The following is an 18523-nucleotide window of genomic DNA, read 5'->3' as shown; positions in this document are numbered from 1 at the left end:
GATGACTTTCACTTATAAAATACCAGTAGCTTGGAACTTCCCCTATAATACTATTCACTATAGAGTGAAATTCAAGAAAAAGAGAATTCATTTTGGACAATCCAAAGGGTTTTTTAGTTTTAGATATATCAAACATAACTCCTTATTTCACCTCTAGATGGTCCCAAAGAAGATAAAAGCATTATAGTGGGGATTCAAAATCTTCCATATACATACATGAAATCATGTCTTTATGTTAGAAAAAAGTATGGTTAAGTCAGAATTTAAACTACATTTATGAACAGCCTTATAGCTCAACTGTTTTACATTTGGAACTACTATACTAATACTAAGGAGTAGATCTAAGAATACTGAAATCTTAATTGATGACATATTCAATAGACAACTCTTTCCCACATTTGCGTTTATTAAAAACTGACATCATAAACAAAACCTGTACAAAAAAATATTCTGACTTTCGTGGAAATGCATAACAGTATTCATGGAAGAAGTTATCGTCTGGGACCCCCTCTTCCTCTGCCACGACCACGTCCTCGTCCTCTACCCCGACCTCGGCCTCTTCCTGCAACTGAGCATATAAGAGAACAAGTTAAATTTTCTCATGTTCTAAAAGTTACCTGAAGTAACTCAATAAATCTAATCAATTAAGCTAGGAAAAAAAACCTTTTATAATCTATTTCCACTTCAACAGAAGGGAATTTTAGAAGCAGCATCTCACTATATATTTTTCCTTCTTAGTCCTTGCATTTGTGGTTCAAGGCTGCAGAAAATAAACAGAACACTGAATTTTGTTCTTCCCTCCTTAAATTGCTAATGGCATATGCTTATTCTATACAGGGTCCCAAAAAGGACTAGAATATACAGCAAAATACCATTAAAATATTGTTAAAGGATTATAGTGTTTGCATACTTCAGTGATATGCACCACACAAAAGGAGACAGGTTAAGTCTGGAATATACCTACAAAAAGTCGTTTCCTGTTTGTGTCTTTCACATACACAATGGATTTTTTTTTTTAATTCAATGGGTATTATCTTTCAGGCACACAGCACCATGACATTTGCAGGTTACTAATATAGAGACCTATAATAAACAGGATGGATACACTATTGTTCTGAGTTGAAGCTAATAGTTATGGTAAAATGGCAGGTCTAAAATCCCAATTCAAGACAGTTATCCGTTTCTTCCTTCCTCGTCTTTCTTTCTTTTCTTCTTTCTTGGTGGTCAGGGTTAAGTGACTTGCCCATGATCACACCGCCAGTAAGTGTCCAAGGTCACATTTGAATTCAGGTCCTCCTAACCAGTACTCTATCCCTCTGTGCCACCTAGCTGCCCCCAAGAAAGTTATTCTTAAAGGTCTCCTTTTTTAAGTCATTTAACTTCAAAGACTTCCCCAACTGTGCAGTAAGACATAATTAAATTTGGTCATTAAAAAAAATATCTCTGAGGAAAACAGATTAACTTTCACAACTGTTCTAAAGACATATAGGGCATTATTGCATTTTAAAGATGAAGAAACTAAAGGTGAAAGCTTATTTGCCTGAAGCCACAAAAGTAAGAATCAAAAACAAGAAGCTAACACCTCCCCTCTTAAAATTCACAGCTGAATTTCAATCTTTCCCTATAAGATATCCTATAATTTCTTGCTTTTCTCAAAATGCAAAATTTATTCATTCTGTTCCTGGCTCCTTCAAATATCTATGGAACTTGTAAGTTTTTGTAAACATTTAACTAAAGTTTATTGTGTCACATTTTCACGACTTAGCAAGAAAATCCAATTAAGTGGTAGTTAGCATTTGAATGTAGTTTTAGAGTAGTTCATCTTTATACTATCATATATAATAGACATAAGAAAAATAATTAGAAATATATAAATATACAAAGTTTGTGTGTTACAGCTTTGGGACAGCAGTTTTAGATACACAACTTTAAATATAATTTTCCCATTAAAACATTAAGGGGAGGGAAAATTGAGAAAATTTTAAAAAACATACACTACATGAAGTCACAATCACACAGTCACACAGGCCTGAATCTGTAAATGATTTTTAAATGCCTATCATGGCATATATATAATTAAAAGAGCAGAGTTATATGAAATAAGGATAGAAAAACAGGGTAGGTCGTTGTTCTGGAGAGCCTAGAATGCAACAGAATTTCATCAATAACATTGCTTAAAGGTCTATTGAGGTTTAAAAATAAAAATTAAGGCACAGCACAAAAGCATAAGCTGAAATCTAGACAAGAGATTACTTTAAGAAATATTCTATATGCCACATATTTTCTCAGGCAAGCAGATAACAATAATGATTTATAAAATTATATTTCGGTGTGTATGCCATAGTTGTTGTACAATAAGTGTCAATTTGGACATTTATATATACCAAAGAAAGGAATTTGGAATGGATACTACCTGTTGATTTTCAGAAATTTGTAGAGGTTTACAAGTGCGTTGAAACCATAATTTTAAAAAGCAACAATAAGTTTTGTAATTTTAAAACAAAACTTCTCTCAACTTTTCACTAACTTACCAGCTTCCCTCTTCTTAGATTTCACCTTTGGTTCAACATCCACAAGTAAAGTATCCAGAGGTAAGCTGTCTGGAAGGATGAAGTACCGAATGTTATTTCCTCGTATACTCAGTGTTTCCAATTGTACAGGCTCTCTGTTCTTCAGGGTCATTTTCACAGCTTTAAGATGTGTATTCATACTGACATCCACACCTAAGGGAGAAAAAAAATAAAAATTATCAAGTTGGGCAAAAAACCGGAAAAAAAAAGTAAAAGGTAAAATTTAAAAAATTATAACCTACATAATGCCACTTTCAAGAACTGTACTAGAAAAAACATAGGGACTGGAGACCTTGACCAGCACTAGTACTGGCATTACCTCACCCTGGGCATCACTTGAGCTTTTATTCTTAGTTACAGATCTAAAAAATGGGGGCAATAATACTTGCATAATGCATAGTTGATGCATGGAAAATGTTTTATAAAGAGCAAAGTGCTATGAAAGTGTAAACAATTATCTTTATACATACTGACACACTACAAGCTACTCTAAAAAACCAAAACACTACACAGGGGACAGGAATGGGGTGGAGTCAAGATGGCAGAATAGAGAAGCAATCAGCTGAACTCTCCCAACATTCCCCACCAAACAACTTTTAAGTTAACACCTCAAATTGCATTCTGCAATTAAAAAACCAACAAAAAGTCAGTGAGACATTCTTATAGTACAAGACAAGAGAAGTTGGAAAAAGAGATGGCCTAAAGTGGATGAAACACCAGAGGTAAGACTAAAGTGGTGGAGATAGAAGCATCAACAGCAGCTTCACAAGTTGCCAAGCAAGTGATGGTATGGAGATTTGGCAGCTGGCCAAAAAGACTATGGAGTACCCCAGTGCTAGCACTGGACACAGGATTAGATGCTGTTTGTCAACTCCACTGCCTTCCACTTCTGGGTCACATTTCAAGGACCGAGCACTTTTTGACAAGATGGAGTACAAGCCCTGAGGGACAGTACTAATTCCAGCTCCGAGGGATCAGAGACCCTGAGGAACAGCATTGTTTCAGGTCCTAAGGGAGGAGGGACCCTAAGGTGCAGCACAGACTGCAATCCCAAGGTATCAGGGGCCTTTCCTGAGGAACAATCAGACTACAAGACAGCAACAGCCACACCTCTCCCCAGATCATACCACACTGGAAGCGCCTAAAACTTTCAAACCCTTGAAACAAGCTCTGAAAACAGGGGTACTAAAAAGCCCAAAGCTTGAGACAGATACCCCCTCCCCCAACAGAGCCCAACATTAACATGAAATTCCAAATCAATGAGCAAACAAAAACAAAACGAGAACCTAATCATAAAAAGTTACTATGGTGCTACGGAAGATCAAGTCACAAACTCAGAGGAAAATGCAGTCAAAAGAGCTACAAAGCAAAGCCTCAAAGGGAAAAAAAACATGAATTGGACACAAACCCAACTAGAATTTCTGTAAAAGCGAAAAAATTATTTTCAAAATCAGAGTAGCAGAGGAAAAATTAGGTGAAGAAATGAAAGCAAAGAAAGAAAATTATGAAAAGGCAATTAACAGTTTAGTAAAAGAGGCACAAAAATACTAAAGAAAATAAACAGAAGAATCAGTCAGATGGAAAAAAGAAACAAAAATTCACTGATGAAAATAACTCTTTAAAAATTAGAATCAAGCAAGTAGAAGTTAATAACTCCATGTAACACCAAGAAACAATAAAACAGTCAAAAGAGTGGGAAAAAAATAGGAAGTGAATTATCTCCTCAGAAAAATAACCTATCTGGAAGATAGGTAGAGGAGAGATCATTTAAGAATTATTAGATTACCCAAAAGTCATGATGAAAAAAGAGGCTAGAAATCATATTTCAAGAAATTATCAAAGAAAAGTGCCCCAATATCATAGAACCAGAGAGTAAAATAGAAACTGAAAGCCTCCTAGAAGAGATCCCAAAATGAAAACTCCTAGAAATATTATAGACAAATTCCAGCACCCCCACATCAAGGTAAAAATACTTCAAGCAGCAAGAAAGAATCATACAGATATCAGAGAGCTACAGTAAGGATCACACAAGACTTAGTGGCTTCCACATTGAAGGACAAAGAGCACTTGGAGTATGATAATCGACTGAGAAAAACTGAGCATAATTTTTCAAGGAAAAAATGTCTTTTTTATTGAAACAGTGGACTTTCAAGCATTCCTGATAAAAGGATGAGAGTTGAATAGAAAATGTGACTTTCAAATACAAGACTCAAGAGAAGCATAAAAAGGTAAGCATGAAAGAGAAATCATAAGGGACTCAATTAGGTTAAATGGTGTACCTTTATGGGAAGATAATGCATGTATCTTCTAAGAACTTTAATGAGCTGATTATGTTGGGATGATATAAAAGAAAAATGAGTAGGTGAGAGAGATGCCCTAGGGAAATGGGGGAGATGAAGAATGGGGAAAATTATCTCAGAGAAAAGAAGAGAACAAGGAAGAGCTTTTACAGTGGAGGGGAAAATGGTGGGAGCAAGGAGTGGGCAACACTTAAACCTCATTCACAACTAAATTGGTTCAAAAGGAAAAAATATATATACATACTCAAGTGGTAATAGAAATCTATCTTACCCAACAGGAAGTATAAGGTGAAGAAGATGAGAAAAAAGGGAAGTGATATAAGGGAGAGCAGATAAAAGAAAGCAAAAGTCAGAAGACAGACTTTAGAGGAGAGACAGGATAAAAAAACAGAATACAAGAAAATGCACAATTAAAAAATAACTGTGAATGTGAATGGGATGAACTCACCTATGAAATGGAAGTGGACTGCTGACTGAAATAGACACCATAATCCAACAACATGTTGTTTACAAGAAAACACAGGAAACAGAGACACACACACAGTTTAAATAAGGGACTGGAGCAGAATTTATTGTGCTCCAGCTGAAGTAAAAATAAGGTAGGGGTAGCAATCATGATCTCAGGCAAAGCAAAAAGAGACCTACTTAAAAGGGATAAGCAGGGAAACTTACTAAGAGGCACCATAATCAATGAACATCAATATTAAACATATGCAATAAAAGGCATACCATCCAAATTCTAAAATAGTTAAATGAATTACAGGAAGAAACACACAGTTAAAACTATATTAGTAGGGGACCTCAACTTTCCCCTCTCAGAGCTAGATAAATCTAACCATAAAATAAATAAGAAGTCAAGGAGATGAATAGAATCTTAGAAAAGTTAGATGTGATAAACCTCTGGAGAAAACTGAATGGGAAGAGAAAGAAGTATATCTTTTTTTTCAGCTGTATATGGTACCTTCACAGAAATTAACCATGTAATGGAACATAAAAACCTCACAACTGAATGCAGAAAAACAGAAATATTAAATGCACCCTTTTCAGACCATAAAATGCAATAAAAATTACATTTAATAAAGGGGCCATGGAAGCATAACTAAAAGTGAACTGGAAATTAAATAACTTAATCTTAAAGAATGAGTGGGTCAAAGAACAAATCATAGAAATAATCAATAATTACAATGAAGACAATATTCCAAAATTTGTGGGATGCAGCCAAAGCAGTAGTTGGGGGAAATTTTATTTCTCCAAATGCTTACATCAATAAAAGGGAGAAAGAACAGCTCTACGAACTGGGCACATAACTAAAAAAACTAGAAAAAGAACAAATGAAAAATCTTAATGAAACACCAAATTGGAAATCCTGAAAATCAAGAGACGATATAAGTTTACAGATAAGGAAAAAGTTTATGACCAAACAAGATGGAGGAGATTACAGGAACTAAAAGAGATAATTTTGATTATGTGAAATTAAAAAGTTTTTGCATAAACAAAACAAATCCAGTCAAAGTGAGAAGTAATACTGAAGATAATTTTTTAAAAAATCTTATTTAACATTCTATTTTTCCCCATTACACATAAAAACAATTTTAACATTTTCAAATTTTGACTCTCAAATTCTCTCCTTCTCTCCCCTCCCCACTGAGAAAGCAAGCAATTTGACATAGGTTATACATGCATATTCATGCAAAATACATTTTCATGTAAGTCATTCTGTGAAAAAAAAAATCAGACAAAAACCTCCAAGAAAAATAAATAAAGTATCTTTGATCTGCATTCAGGCTCTACCAGCTCTTTCTCTGGAGATGGACATCACTTTTCATTACTGGGAAAAGATTTTTGCAACAAGTTTCTCTGATTGAGGTCTCATTTCTTAAGTATAAAAGAACTGAGCCAAATTTATAAAAAAAAAAAAAAAGCCTTTCTTGGTTGATAAATGGTTAAAGGATATGAACAGGCAGTTTTCAGAAGAAATCAAATCTATCAATAGTCACATGAAAATAATGCTCTAAATTACTACTGATTAGAGAAATGCAAATTAAAACAGCTCTAAAATACCAGGAAACAGCCACTGGATCATCTAACATGACAGAAAATGAAAATGACAAATGCTGGAGGGGATGTGAAAAAAATTAGTACACTAATGCACTGTTGGCTGAGTTGTGAACTAGTCCAACCATTCTAGAGGACAGCAGGGGCAGAAGACTAGGCATATCCTTTGACCTAGTAATCCACTACTACATCTGTATCCCAAAAAGATCAAAAAAAGAGAAAAGGACATATCTGTACAAAAATATTTATAGTAATTCTTTTTGTGGAATTGGAAATTGAGAGGATGCTCATCAATTGGGAAATAAAGGAACAAGTTGTGGTGTATGATTGTGATGGAATACTATTGTGTCATAGGAAATAAGGATTATTTCAGAAAAACCTGGAAATACTTTTATTAACTTATGCAAAGAATAGTGAGCAGAACAAGAACAATATACATAGTAACAGCAATATTGTGATAATGATCAACTGTGAAAGACTTAGGGTACTCTGATCAAGACAATGATCCAAGACAATTCCAAAAAAACCCATGATGAAAAATGCTATCCACCTTCAGAGAAAGAAAACTGATGAACTCTGAATGCAGATTGAAGAATACTTTTTTAAACTTTATTTTTATTTTGTGCTTTCTTTTGCAACATGGCTAATATGGAAATGTACTGTATATGTACTCTACACACACACACACACACACACAGAGTCACATGTATAATCTATATCAAATTGCTTGCCATCTCCAAGAAGGAGGGGAAGGAGAGAGGGAGCGAATTTGGAACTCAAAAGTGTACAAAATGATTGTATATAACTGGGATATAGTAAATGACTATATTTATCCATTATTATTATTAATATATTGTATTAGTATTGTATTGGAACATTGTTTAGAACACTGGGGCTGGAACACAGAACCAGCTTCTAGAAGGAAGTACTCTATCAAGAAGCTCTACTGTAATTTTAAAGATGAAACCCGTTTTAGAAGGGTCCTATATGGCCCTACTTCACATTAGAATAGATTTCTTTTATACCAAACAATGATGTCAGGAAATCATAGATGTATAGTACAATGGAAAAAGGGATGGTCCTGAAAAATTCAGAAGACCTGGGTTCAAAAACCTGATTCTGTTACTGGCGCCTTGCAACTTCTCTGGGTCTCATATTTAAACAAAGAGGCTATACTAGATGTTCTTTAAAGATTTTTTTTAGATATATTATTATTTGTTCAGTCGTGTCTGACTCTTTGTGATCCCATTTGGGGTTTTCTTGGCAAAGATACTGGAGTGGCTTGCCATTTTCCTTCTCCCACTCATTTTACAGATGAGGAAACTGAGACAAACAGGATTCAGTGACTTGCCCAGGGTCACACAGCTAGTAAGTATCTGAAGCCACATTTGCACTCAAGAAGATGAGTCTTTCAGACTTCAGGCCTGGCACTCCAAGCAATGCACCACCTAGCAGCCCTCTTTTAATACAGTATAATATAGTCCAAGTTACATTACAATGTACAGTTTCCTTGGTTAACACATCTTTTTTTTTTACATGTACATTCACATATTAAAATAGAATGGTTTTTCTCTAATAACTCTAGAATCAGAGGACCTGAGTTCAAATCTGCAGTTGAACCCATCTATAGGTGCTGTCTCCTCAAATTAGAATGTGAGTTTCTTGAAAGGTGACTTTCTCATTGTTCTATCTGTATTCCCTGAACTAAGGATCAAACATGGCACACAGTGAGCATTTAATAAATGCTTTTAACTTTTTTAAACCAGTTTGTGACACACATTACCAGTGTTACCTCAATGAAGTCATTTATTTTCCACTAAACTATTTTTCAAATATAAAATGAGTGAGTTGGACTAAATGGTCCCTTCCACTTATAGATCTTTGATCCTATCACTCACTTAACTGAAATGACATTACTATTAAGTACCAAAAGGAATGTCCCCTTTAGCAAGTGGAGTGGGTAACTTAGTTAAAAACATTTATAAAGTGCATTTGGCCTAGTACTTGAGAAAAGCTCTTCACCCGCTCAAATCTCCATACCTGTGATTGTTCCATGTACTTGTGTTCCATTCTTCAATTCAATGGTTACAGTTTCATGACTCAACTTCATCAAAAATCTGCAATTAAAACACACAGAACCATTAATTCTCATTTTCATAAATTACATGAATCTATGAATCAATAATAGTCACAAGCAGCTCATTATCTTTAATAAAATTTTAGGAATCTCTGCATTGTTCAAGGGCTTAGTGAATGAGTTTAATAAAATGCCTTACTAATCATTTACTATCTGCCAAGCACTGTGCTAAGGGCCAGGATACCAGAGAAAGCTACAGCCACCCCTGCTCTCAAGGAGCTCACATTTTAATAGGAGGAGACAACACAGAGAGGAAGTCTCAAATGCAAATAAAATGAAAAGGCCAGTGGTCCTTCAGGGGCAATGAACAGTAAATGGTAACATGCCTTCCTTAATGTGATCTCCATGGATTAAACCATACCTATTTCTGATGTTAAACTCTTTGGAAGTGATAAAGACTGGTGGTTAAGAATGTTCTCTTTGTACGTCACCCACAAAAATGCATCATATAGGGTTGCCTGTAACAGGAAATCTCATGCTGATTCCACACTGGATTCTCCACAATCATAACACATTTTGGTGAGTACACATATTCCAATTTTATACCTCACTTAATATTAATAATTTAAGCATCCAATATGCTTACTTCTGCTATATCTTTCAATGAATCTTGTGTAACTGTTAAACTAAGAGATAAGATACTTTGTTAGAGAAGAGCTATTAAGGAAATGTCAGGCTTTACTGACACACATGCTTTTCCAGAGTCATTAAATAATAAGTGAGACATTGGAGTCTACTGGGGGTAGGGGTGCAACTGACATGATCAGACCTATGTTTAGAGAAATCACTTTAATGGCTGAATGGGAAGACACCTGAGGTGGGCAGAGCAGGCTACACCAGTGGGGCAGTGTTAGAGGAAAGAAGGGGACATATTAGAGAGGTGTAAAAAGGTGAAATCGGCAGGTCTTGGCAACAGGTTAGATGGGGGGGAGAGAAAGAGAGTTAAGTGGTTCAAAGTTGTTTGTTTTTACAGTGTTATAATCTGTACTGTATGTTGGTACTGTATGTATGCTGATAACTCTATAAACTGTTCTTGTTTTGTTCACTTTACTCTGTATCAGTTCTTATGATATCCCAGGTTTCTCTGAAACTGTCCCTTCATCATTTCTTGCGGTACAGTAGTATTCCAATATATTCATTCATATATTATAATTTGTGGAACATTAATGCACTGTTTGTGGAATTGTGAACTGATTCAACCATTCTGGAGAACAATTTGGAACTATGTCCAAAGAGCTATCAAACTGAGCAATACCACTACTAGGTCTGTATCCCAAATAAAAAAAAAAAAAGGAAAAGGAAAAGGACCTTTGTGTACAAAAATATTTATAGCAGCTCTTTCTGTGGTGGCAAAGAATTGGAAATTGACCATAAACTGAGGAATGGAAGAACAAGTTTTGGTATATAACTGTGATGGAATACTATTGTGCTAGAAGAAATGACAAATGGATGATTTCAGAAAAACCTGGGAAGGTTTATATGAACTAATGCAAAATAAAGTGAGAACAACCAGGATAACACTGTACACAATAACAGCAATACTGTACAATGAAAAACTGTAACTGACTTAGCTGTTCTCAGCAACACAATGGTCCAAATAAGTCCAACGAAGGACTTATAATGAAAAATGCTCTCTACCTCCAGAGAAAGAACTGGTAAGTCTGAATACAAATCAAATGATACTTTTAAAAAAATACTTAATTTTTCTTGGTTTTTTTTTTGGTCTGTGTTTTCTTTTGCAACATGGCTAATATGGAATGTTTTGCATGACCGCACATGTATAATCTATACCAAATTGTCTTCTACAGGAGAGGGAAAGGAAGAAGGGAGAGAATTTGGAACTCAAAATTGTAAAAATAGAATGTTAAAAATTGATTTTACATGTAATTGGGAAAATATATACATAACATATACTTTGATGGGCACACTTTTATTCTCTAGTTCCTTGACAGCATGAACAGTTGTTATAATTTTATACATATGGATCCTTTTCCTCTTTCTCTGATCTCTCTTTGGGGTAAAGACCTAGCCTTAATCTCTGAATTGGCTAAGACCTGTTAAAGACCTTGGCTTAAAAAGGTCAAGGTCTCCCACTGCATCCAGGGAAGTCTCTACTCTTCCTAATCATCTCTATCTTGCCACTGGACCCAGATGGCTCCAGAAGAGAAAGTGAAGCTGGTGACTTCGCACAGTCCTCCCTCATTTAAATCCAATTCACTTGCATGTCATGGCATCACTTCCCTGATGTCATGGTCCTCTTGGAGAATGATGGACAAACAACAAAATCTAGTCTTTTTGAGAAGTCTTTCTTGATTCCCATTAATGCTAGTGCCTTCACACTCTGTTGATTAGTTCCAATATAATCCTATCTATGTCTTCTTTATACAGTTATTTTAATATTGTTTTCTCAATTAAATTTTGAACACCTTGATAACAGAGATTGACTTTTTCCTTTCTTTGAATCTCCAACACTCAGCACATTGCCTGGTACATAGTAGGCATTTAATAAATGCTTAATGACTTAGCGAGTCACTTCTTTGCTTCAAGAGACCTCTTAAAAAGTAGGAGTAATCTGTAAATATTTATAATGTAAAAGTAAAACACATAAATAAAACTAAAAGTTTAAAACAACAATAAGTAAAACTATAGAACCAAAAAAGGATGGCCTAATCAGGTAGGATGGACAGCTGAGTGTTAATTCCATTGGTATTCCTGTAATGGCAAAAGTCAAGTTAACAAGCATTTATTATATGACAGGTACTAAGTTAGAAATTGGCAGTAAAAAGACAGGCAAAAAAAACCCAGTCCCTGTTCTTATGGAGCTCACAGTTTAATGGGAGAACAACATTAAAACAACTATGTACAAACAAGATATAGACAAGATAAATCAGAGATGATCTTAGCATTAAAGGGGACCAAGAAAAGCTTCTTGCAAAAGGTAGGATTTTAGCTGGGACCTGAAGGAAGTCAGGAGTCAGAGATGAGAAGGAAGAGAATTCCAGTTACAGAATTAGTGAAAACATACAGTCAAGAGAGTGTCTTGTAGGAAGAACGGCAATTAGGCCAGTATCACTGGACTGAAGAAAACATCACTGGTTGTTAAAAGGCATGAATGGGCAAGATTATGAAAGGTTTTAAAAACCAGATTTTTATATTTGATCCTGGAGGCAATCATCTAAAGAATGTACAGTCCATGTTGAGCGGACCACCTGCTTGAACTTATTATATAACGATAGGAAACAGGCATAGATGGTTTATAGTCTGCATTATTGCAGGAACATGATAAAAAGATCATTGATCCACTAGAACAAGATATACTAAAGTAGCACTTAAAAGTCTGCAGCTATTTATATCTCACTTCAGCCTCACAAAACCCTGTGAGATTGGTGGTATAGGGATTATTATTATCCTCACTTTATAGATGAGAAAATTGAGGCTAAGACAAGTCAAATGACTTCCCCATAGTGACACTAATGAGTGTCAGAGGCAGGATTCTAACACAGATCTTCTTGATTCCAAGTGTGTCTTCTACTCACTATGCCACAATGCCTCTTGTGGAGTTACTCCAGCAGTAGATATATGTGCATTACAGATAAATGATGAACAATTATAGTAGGATGAAGATAAAATACTAAGAAAGATCACATTCAGAAAATTCTAGTGTTTTCAACGATCTCAAGCTGCTCCCTGCCACCAAAGCAAATATCAGCACCAATATTCTCCAATAATGCTATCTGTCTGTGAATTATAAAACATCACATTCTCAGAAGAATCAAAATGGTGAGTGACTCATAAGGAAATGAAAATAAACATGTTAGGTTCAAATGGGCTTTAGTTTGAAAAAAAACCAAAATGCAAGAAGTATAAAAGACCCAAATATGATGAGAAGAAGAATGATGTAATGGATTGGACACTGGACTTGGAGTAAGGAAGACCTGAGTTCAAATCTCATACTTACTAGCTATTAACCTGGCCAAGGTGGTTAATCTCTCAGTGCCTCAGTCTTCCTCTTAAAAATAAAGGGATTGGAAGTTGGGATTCAATGACCTCTTAAGATCCCTTGAATTCCTAAATTCATGATCCATGTACAACCAAAAAGGAGGCAAGCTGGTCATGTAGTAAGAGCAAGTGATAATTAGTATTGAGGAAAACATTAAGAGACACAGAAGAAAGCTTCCAATGCACAACAAGGCTCTTCTACGAAGATTTATAGAAGAGGAACAAAAATCACAGGGAACGTGAGAAGGTAATGTATAAGTAGGTTCACATCTATTGCCTACAGGGAATTTTATTGTTGTTGTTGTTCAGTGCTGTCCAACTCTTCATGACTCCATTTGGAGTTTCCTTGGCAAAGATACTGAAGTGCTTTGCCATCTCTTTCTCCAGCTCATTTTACAGGGGAAACTGAGGTAAATAGGGTTAAGTGGCTTGCCCAGGGTCACACAGCTAGTGTCTGAGACCACATTTAAACTCAGGAAGATGAGTTTCCTGATTCCAAGATCAGTGGTCTATCTACTGCAACACCTAGCTGTCCAGTACAAGGCATAATCCACATCAATGAAACCAGATACACATCAAAATACACATAACTACAAAATCTGTTTGGATACATCTAAATATTAAAACAATGTGAAACTACTGACAACTGATAGTAGGATTATCTTTGTTACTGAAAGAGATTAGTGGTATAAATATGGGAAAAAAACACCACCTCATTTATCCAAGGGTCATTTATCTGGCAACTTCAACTAACTAAAACAAAAGCAAAGATCAAGAAATGAATAAAATTATTCTCTAACCTAATACTAATCTTACCAAGTCTATGTTTTTTACTCATAAGCCTATGCATTCTTATTTCAAACTGGCTCTGAAAGAACCTGGGTTCAAAACTATTTTTGCCAGTTATGTGACTGGCAAATCATTTAACCTCAAAAAGTCTAATTCTTCCAGGGTAAAAAAAAGAAAATGTCCTTTCTAGTTCTAAATCTATGATTCTGTAAATTACAAGCTTGGTTATCTGGCTTCTAAGATGACAGCAGATCAGAAACAATATAAATGTGTTATGGGGAAAGAAAAAAAGCTATACGCAGACTCACTGAAAACAGCAAGCTATTACAAGGAAGGGGGCAGAGTTATAAAAAAGACAGTAAGAACCTAAAAAACAGTAGCATTTGGGGGAAGTGACTAATCAAAGAAAAATTACATTATGTACAGAAAAAGAAGGTAGAAAAGTATATATTTTACAATGATTTCCAAATGAAAGAAAAACATGCTTAATATTATTACTTTAAAAGTTCATTTACAGCTAGGTCTTGATTACACATTTTATCTAAAAGATTCACCTTTATAAGGGAGGATGGCTTAGTCTGTTTTCCCCTCACTTATTCATGTAGATCAAGACAATACAAATGGAAAATTAAGTTAGGCAAATAGAGAAGGCAAGACTGTCTTGGCAAAAATTGCAAAGCTTTTTTAATAACCCCAAGCTTTTAAAGAAAGCAAAGGCCCATTTTTCTTAATACCAGAATTATACTAGGGTTGCTATGTACTCAGAACTTCTGATATTACAGGATTCTCTGTTTATCAGAGTCATTTTCACAGCCTTAGGAGTCACATGGGATAGAAGTTTATGAAGCATTTAAAATGGGTATCACAGAGGGCAATAAGGTATATTGTGAGTATAAGCAGGTTACAACATAAAACCAAAGAGGGACTCATAAGAACCAGAGTAAAAGATGTCTTTGAAGAATTATGGTAGGAAGAGAAGATGGGCTGGTCACATAATGAGTGGCAGTATGACAGAAAGACAGCCCAGAACAGGGGCAGAGAATCTGTAGGCCCTCAAGGCCATGTGGGGCTTTCTAGGTCCTTGAGGGAGGTCTTTTGACTGAATCCAAGTTTTACAGAACAAATACTTTTTAAGGGGGTTTATTAGTTCTGTCAAGTCTAGATTTACTCAAAGGGCTGCACTTGAGGATCTAGAGGGCCACAATTAGCCAGGAGGACACAAGTTCTCCACCCCCGCTCAAAGTGTTCCAACACCTTTTTTAAGTCAGGAGAAATTTAGTAATATTGAGGTCAAAGAACCATAATGTTAAGGTTAGAGGTGCTTGGGACCCCAAAATGCCAACATCCTAGATCCTGGTTGAATGAATTTCACCTAAGCCTTCTTTCAGCCAAAGTAAAACAAAGTTTATTAAAGATTCACCATGTTGGGTTGACTCTTAAGAATCCTCAAGATTTGTGACACGCAAGCAGGCCAGACAGAATCTGAGCTAGAATGAATGTCAGCACTTTCAAGGAGACAAGAATCTTAATTACAGAAAGACTGTAGAAGGGATCTGGGGGTGGTCTAGTAGTCTGGGGTGATGGGAGGAGGGGTTTAGGGAGGGTCGTGAGGAAGAATGTAAGGAGGATCTTGCTGAGACTGAGGTGACAAGAGGTCAGAACCAAGAGGGTGGGATTTTGATGTGATCAAGGGTGGGAAACAGCAGGCAATGGGGAGGCAACAGACAATGGAGGACCTAGGCTAGATTAAGAGTAACAGATTTGGGCATGAAAAAAAGATTAAGTGGGAAGATTCAAGGGGGTTCCCAGAATCTGTACCCCATCATTACAGATCTCTAGTATAATGGTTAGACACCGTCAAATTTATGGAATGACATTGACAAAAGGTATACAGTACCAACAAGGAATGGTGGTTGTAATCTGCAGAGACTAAGGGAACATCTAACCCAATTAAAGATCCATTTGAATATTCCATGTAACACTAAATTTCACATATCTGATTAAAAAAACTATACATCTAGAACTGTAAAGAACATTAAAGGAAATCTAGTCCACCTTCTGTGTTTTGCAGATGAATGAATGGATGCTCACAGAGCTTAAGTGAGTTGGCCAATAGCATGCAGACAGAGGTGGCAGTGCAATAAACTGGCACCTAAATTCTTTAAATACAAGTAGAGTGCCATTGTCCCTTTTACTGCAAGGGCAGTTTCATCATTTTTGTCTGGATACATATTGGTTTCTACCAGTATAGTATAAGCTCCTTGAAGGCAGGGTCTGCTTGGGATTTTTTTTTGCCTTGTACGCCTAGTAAAACGCACTTAATAAATGATTGTTTATTGACTGATGAAAAGCTTGAAGTAAGCAGAAAGGGCAATGTTAAGCACAGTCATCTTGCAAAAGAGGTCTACAAATGCCACATCTGGTTATCTGAGTGAGTCTGGGTAGTTATACAAAAGTTACATTCCAAAACTTCAAATTCTGATTCTTAGTCCCATTTCTCTAGACACAGAGAACTTATACATACCACTTCCAGGGTTGGCAAATATAGAAATTTTTGTATGATATTTTTTCAGATTGATTTTATTCAGTTACTCTCTTGAATGAAGTTCCCCTACTGCACAATTCCCTGAATTGAACCCTGTCTTCTTCCTTTTAAAAGATATCTTAGACAAAAGCATCCTCTATATTTCCGAGGGGCAAGCAAGATTGGAGTTCTAAAGCTGAAAGAAAATTCCCCTTAGTCTACTCTACATCTGAGTGGGTTCAGAGTTAAGTGCTTTAGTCTGAATCATACCTTTATCTTAAGGAAATGTAGCAATCATTTTAAATGCAGCTGAGAGGCAATTACTGTGCTCTAATGCTAGAAGACAAGGAGAAACTGGCTAAATATAAAACCTGTCGTAGCACTTTATAGTTCCCAACAGTGCAGAGTTGGGATCTGGAAACCTGGTACACCCCGACTCTCCGTGTGTGCTTCGAATACTACGGCTGGCTCAGAGTAATAAGCTGGCTTCAATGACTCCTTCAAACTTTAACTGGAACCATCTGATGTAAAGTTTAATCCTTTAAGTTTATCCGATTCTAAGGAGTTGTGGGCTGTGGGAAATGCTGAATTGGGTAGAAACAGCCAAAGATGGAAGGAGAGGACATCTAATGGTATAATGGGTTTCCAAATAATGGACCGCAGGGCCCAGGCATTTTGTAAAGTTCCGTAAAGGCCCCAGTTGAAGGAACTGACGTTTTTAGTAGTCAGACCCCGCCTCGGCTTTCGGGCTTTAGCCGATAGAAAACACAAAGGCCAAGCCACCCAGGGGGTCCCCCGTCCGTTTCTCAGGTGCTTCTTCCTGCCCGCTGCCGCGCCCCCGAATTCCCAGGCCCTGCCCCCGGGGTCCAAGCGGAAGGCGCAATACTGGGCCTAGCGCCGGAGGAGCCGGACGCCACTTGGCATTCATAGGTCTCACTTTTCTCAAGCGTAAAATGGCAAGGCGAGGGGGCCCCCTGTCTTTTAAGTCCTTTCGAGCTCTAACCCTACGGTTCCACCACGTGAAAGCGGTCAGACGGTTTTGGAACAGGGTTAAGAAAGGCCCAGACCAAAGGGCCCCAGAAGCGAGGGCAGGGGGCCGGGGGCCGGGGGCCCGGGGCCCGGGGCCCAGGACCCGCGCCGCGGCGTCTCGCGAGAGCCTAGAAGCTAACGGCCAGGCCCACGAGTCCCCGTCGGACAACGGCCGCACAACGCCGGTCGCGAGGAGGGAAGCCTCGCCCCGCCCAGGGCGGTCGTTTTCGGGGCACGAGCCGCAGCGCGAGGCGCCGCGCGGGCGGGAGAGCGGGCCGAGGGCGGGGAAGGGCCGCCGTTGTCCCGGCCTATCTCGCGTGCACACGCCACTTTGGCGCCTATTCTGACTGGCCGCACGGCGTCTGGCGACAAACCTCCAAACCCGACCCTACTGCGGCGGCCGGCGCTCTCGCCGTCTCCTCACCTCACGAGCTTCATCCTTCACGGAGCCGTCGACTTTTCGGTCTTACAGGTCGCAAAATCACGACCCCAGGGCGCTAACAGGGGCTGAGGGAATGAATGGCCGGAAGCACTTCCACCAAGAGAACCGGAAGTAGAAAACCCGACTGGAGGAAAACTCGAGACGGCTCTGAGGCGGGGGGAGCGGGTACTTTCCAGGAGCATGTTGTTGCTGCGGCTCCCCCTGGAGGGCGACGGTGCAAATGTCCGCAAGAGCTCGGCCGGGATGTTCACTGTTGGTCTTGGGGGAAAGCAATGTCTCTCTCCTCTTTAGTAAAAACCTCAGGTTATCGGTCATACTCCCGTCTTGCCCGGGATGCACAAAGCCAAAGTTTGGATAAGTTGAGCAAAAACAAGTGCTTTCTGTAATTGATCTTAAAGAAGGAATCCCATTTATTGGAATTTCCGAACTGTGCCTGATGGATCTGTGCCCATACTTACATGTGTGTACGTGGTAGCAGAGTGGATAGTGCTGGGCTGACGTCAGGAAGGATCATCTTGCTGAGTGACCCTGGGCACGTCCCTTCACCCTGTCTGCCTCAGTTCCCTCATCTGTAAAATGAGCTGGAGAAGGAAATGGCAAACCTCTCCAGGATCTCTGCCAAGAAGACCCCAAGTGGGGTCACCAAGAGTTAGGACATAACTGAAAAGGACTGAAACA

General features: G+C 37.8%; 1 protein-coding gene across 2 annotated transcripts; it reads right to left on the bottom strand.

The window, feature by feature from the left end:
• Positions 1 to 388: 388 nt before the first annotated feature.
• Positions 389 to 18038, bottom strand: SNRPD1 (small nuclear ribonucleoprotein D1 polypeptide). 2 transcript variants are annotated; one of them, XM_072604369.1, is made up of 4 exons: positions 17828 to 18038; positions 8966 to 9042; positions 2532 to 2723; positions 389 to 568 (listed from the first exon to the last, which is right to left on the bottom strand). In XM_072604369.1, exons 1-4 carry the CDS (start codon positions 17839 to 17841, stop codon positions 492 to 494), a joined length of 360 nt encoding a protein of 119 aa, XP_072460470.1. In that variant the 5' UTR covers positions 17842 to 18038; the 3' UTR covers positions 389 to 491. The 2 variants fall into 2 exon arrangements, with proteins under 2 accessions (XP_072460470.1, XP_072460471.1); XM_072604370.1 differs by lacking the exon at positions 17828 to 18038 and adding an exon at positions 16645 to 17622.
• Positions 18039 to 18523: the final 485 nt, after the last annotated feature.

The sequence above is a fragment of the Notamacropus eugenii genome, chromosome 4 (genome assembly GCF_028372415.1).
Source record: "Notamacropus eugenii isolate mMacEug1 chromosome 4, mMacEug1.pri_v2, whole genome shotgun sequence".
In the NCBI taxonomy this organism is placed as follows: domain Eukaryota; kingdom Metazoa; phylum Chordata; class Mammalia; order Diprotodontia; family Macropodidae; genus Notamacropus; species Notamacropus eugenii.
Note: the sequence above shows the minus strand (reverse complement) of the source record. Positions and strands in the feature narration are given on the sequence as shown.

What these genes read in the sequence shown, in the direction of transcription:
- SNRPD1 (XM_072604369.1), bottom strand. An exon ending in AGTACATGGAACAATCACAG is followed by an intron (nt 2,724 to 8,965) that starts GTATGGAGATTT and finishes TTTCTCCCTTAG; the next exon opens with GTGTGGATGTCAGTATGAAT. An exon ending in ATCTAAGAAGAGGGAAGCTG is followed by an intron (nt 569 to 2,531) that starts GTAAGTTAGTGA and finishes TTATATGCTCAG; the next exon opens with TTGCAGGAAGAGGCCGAGGT.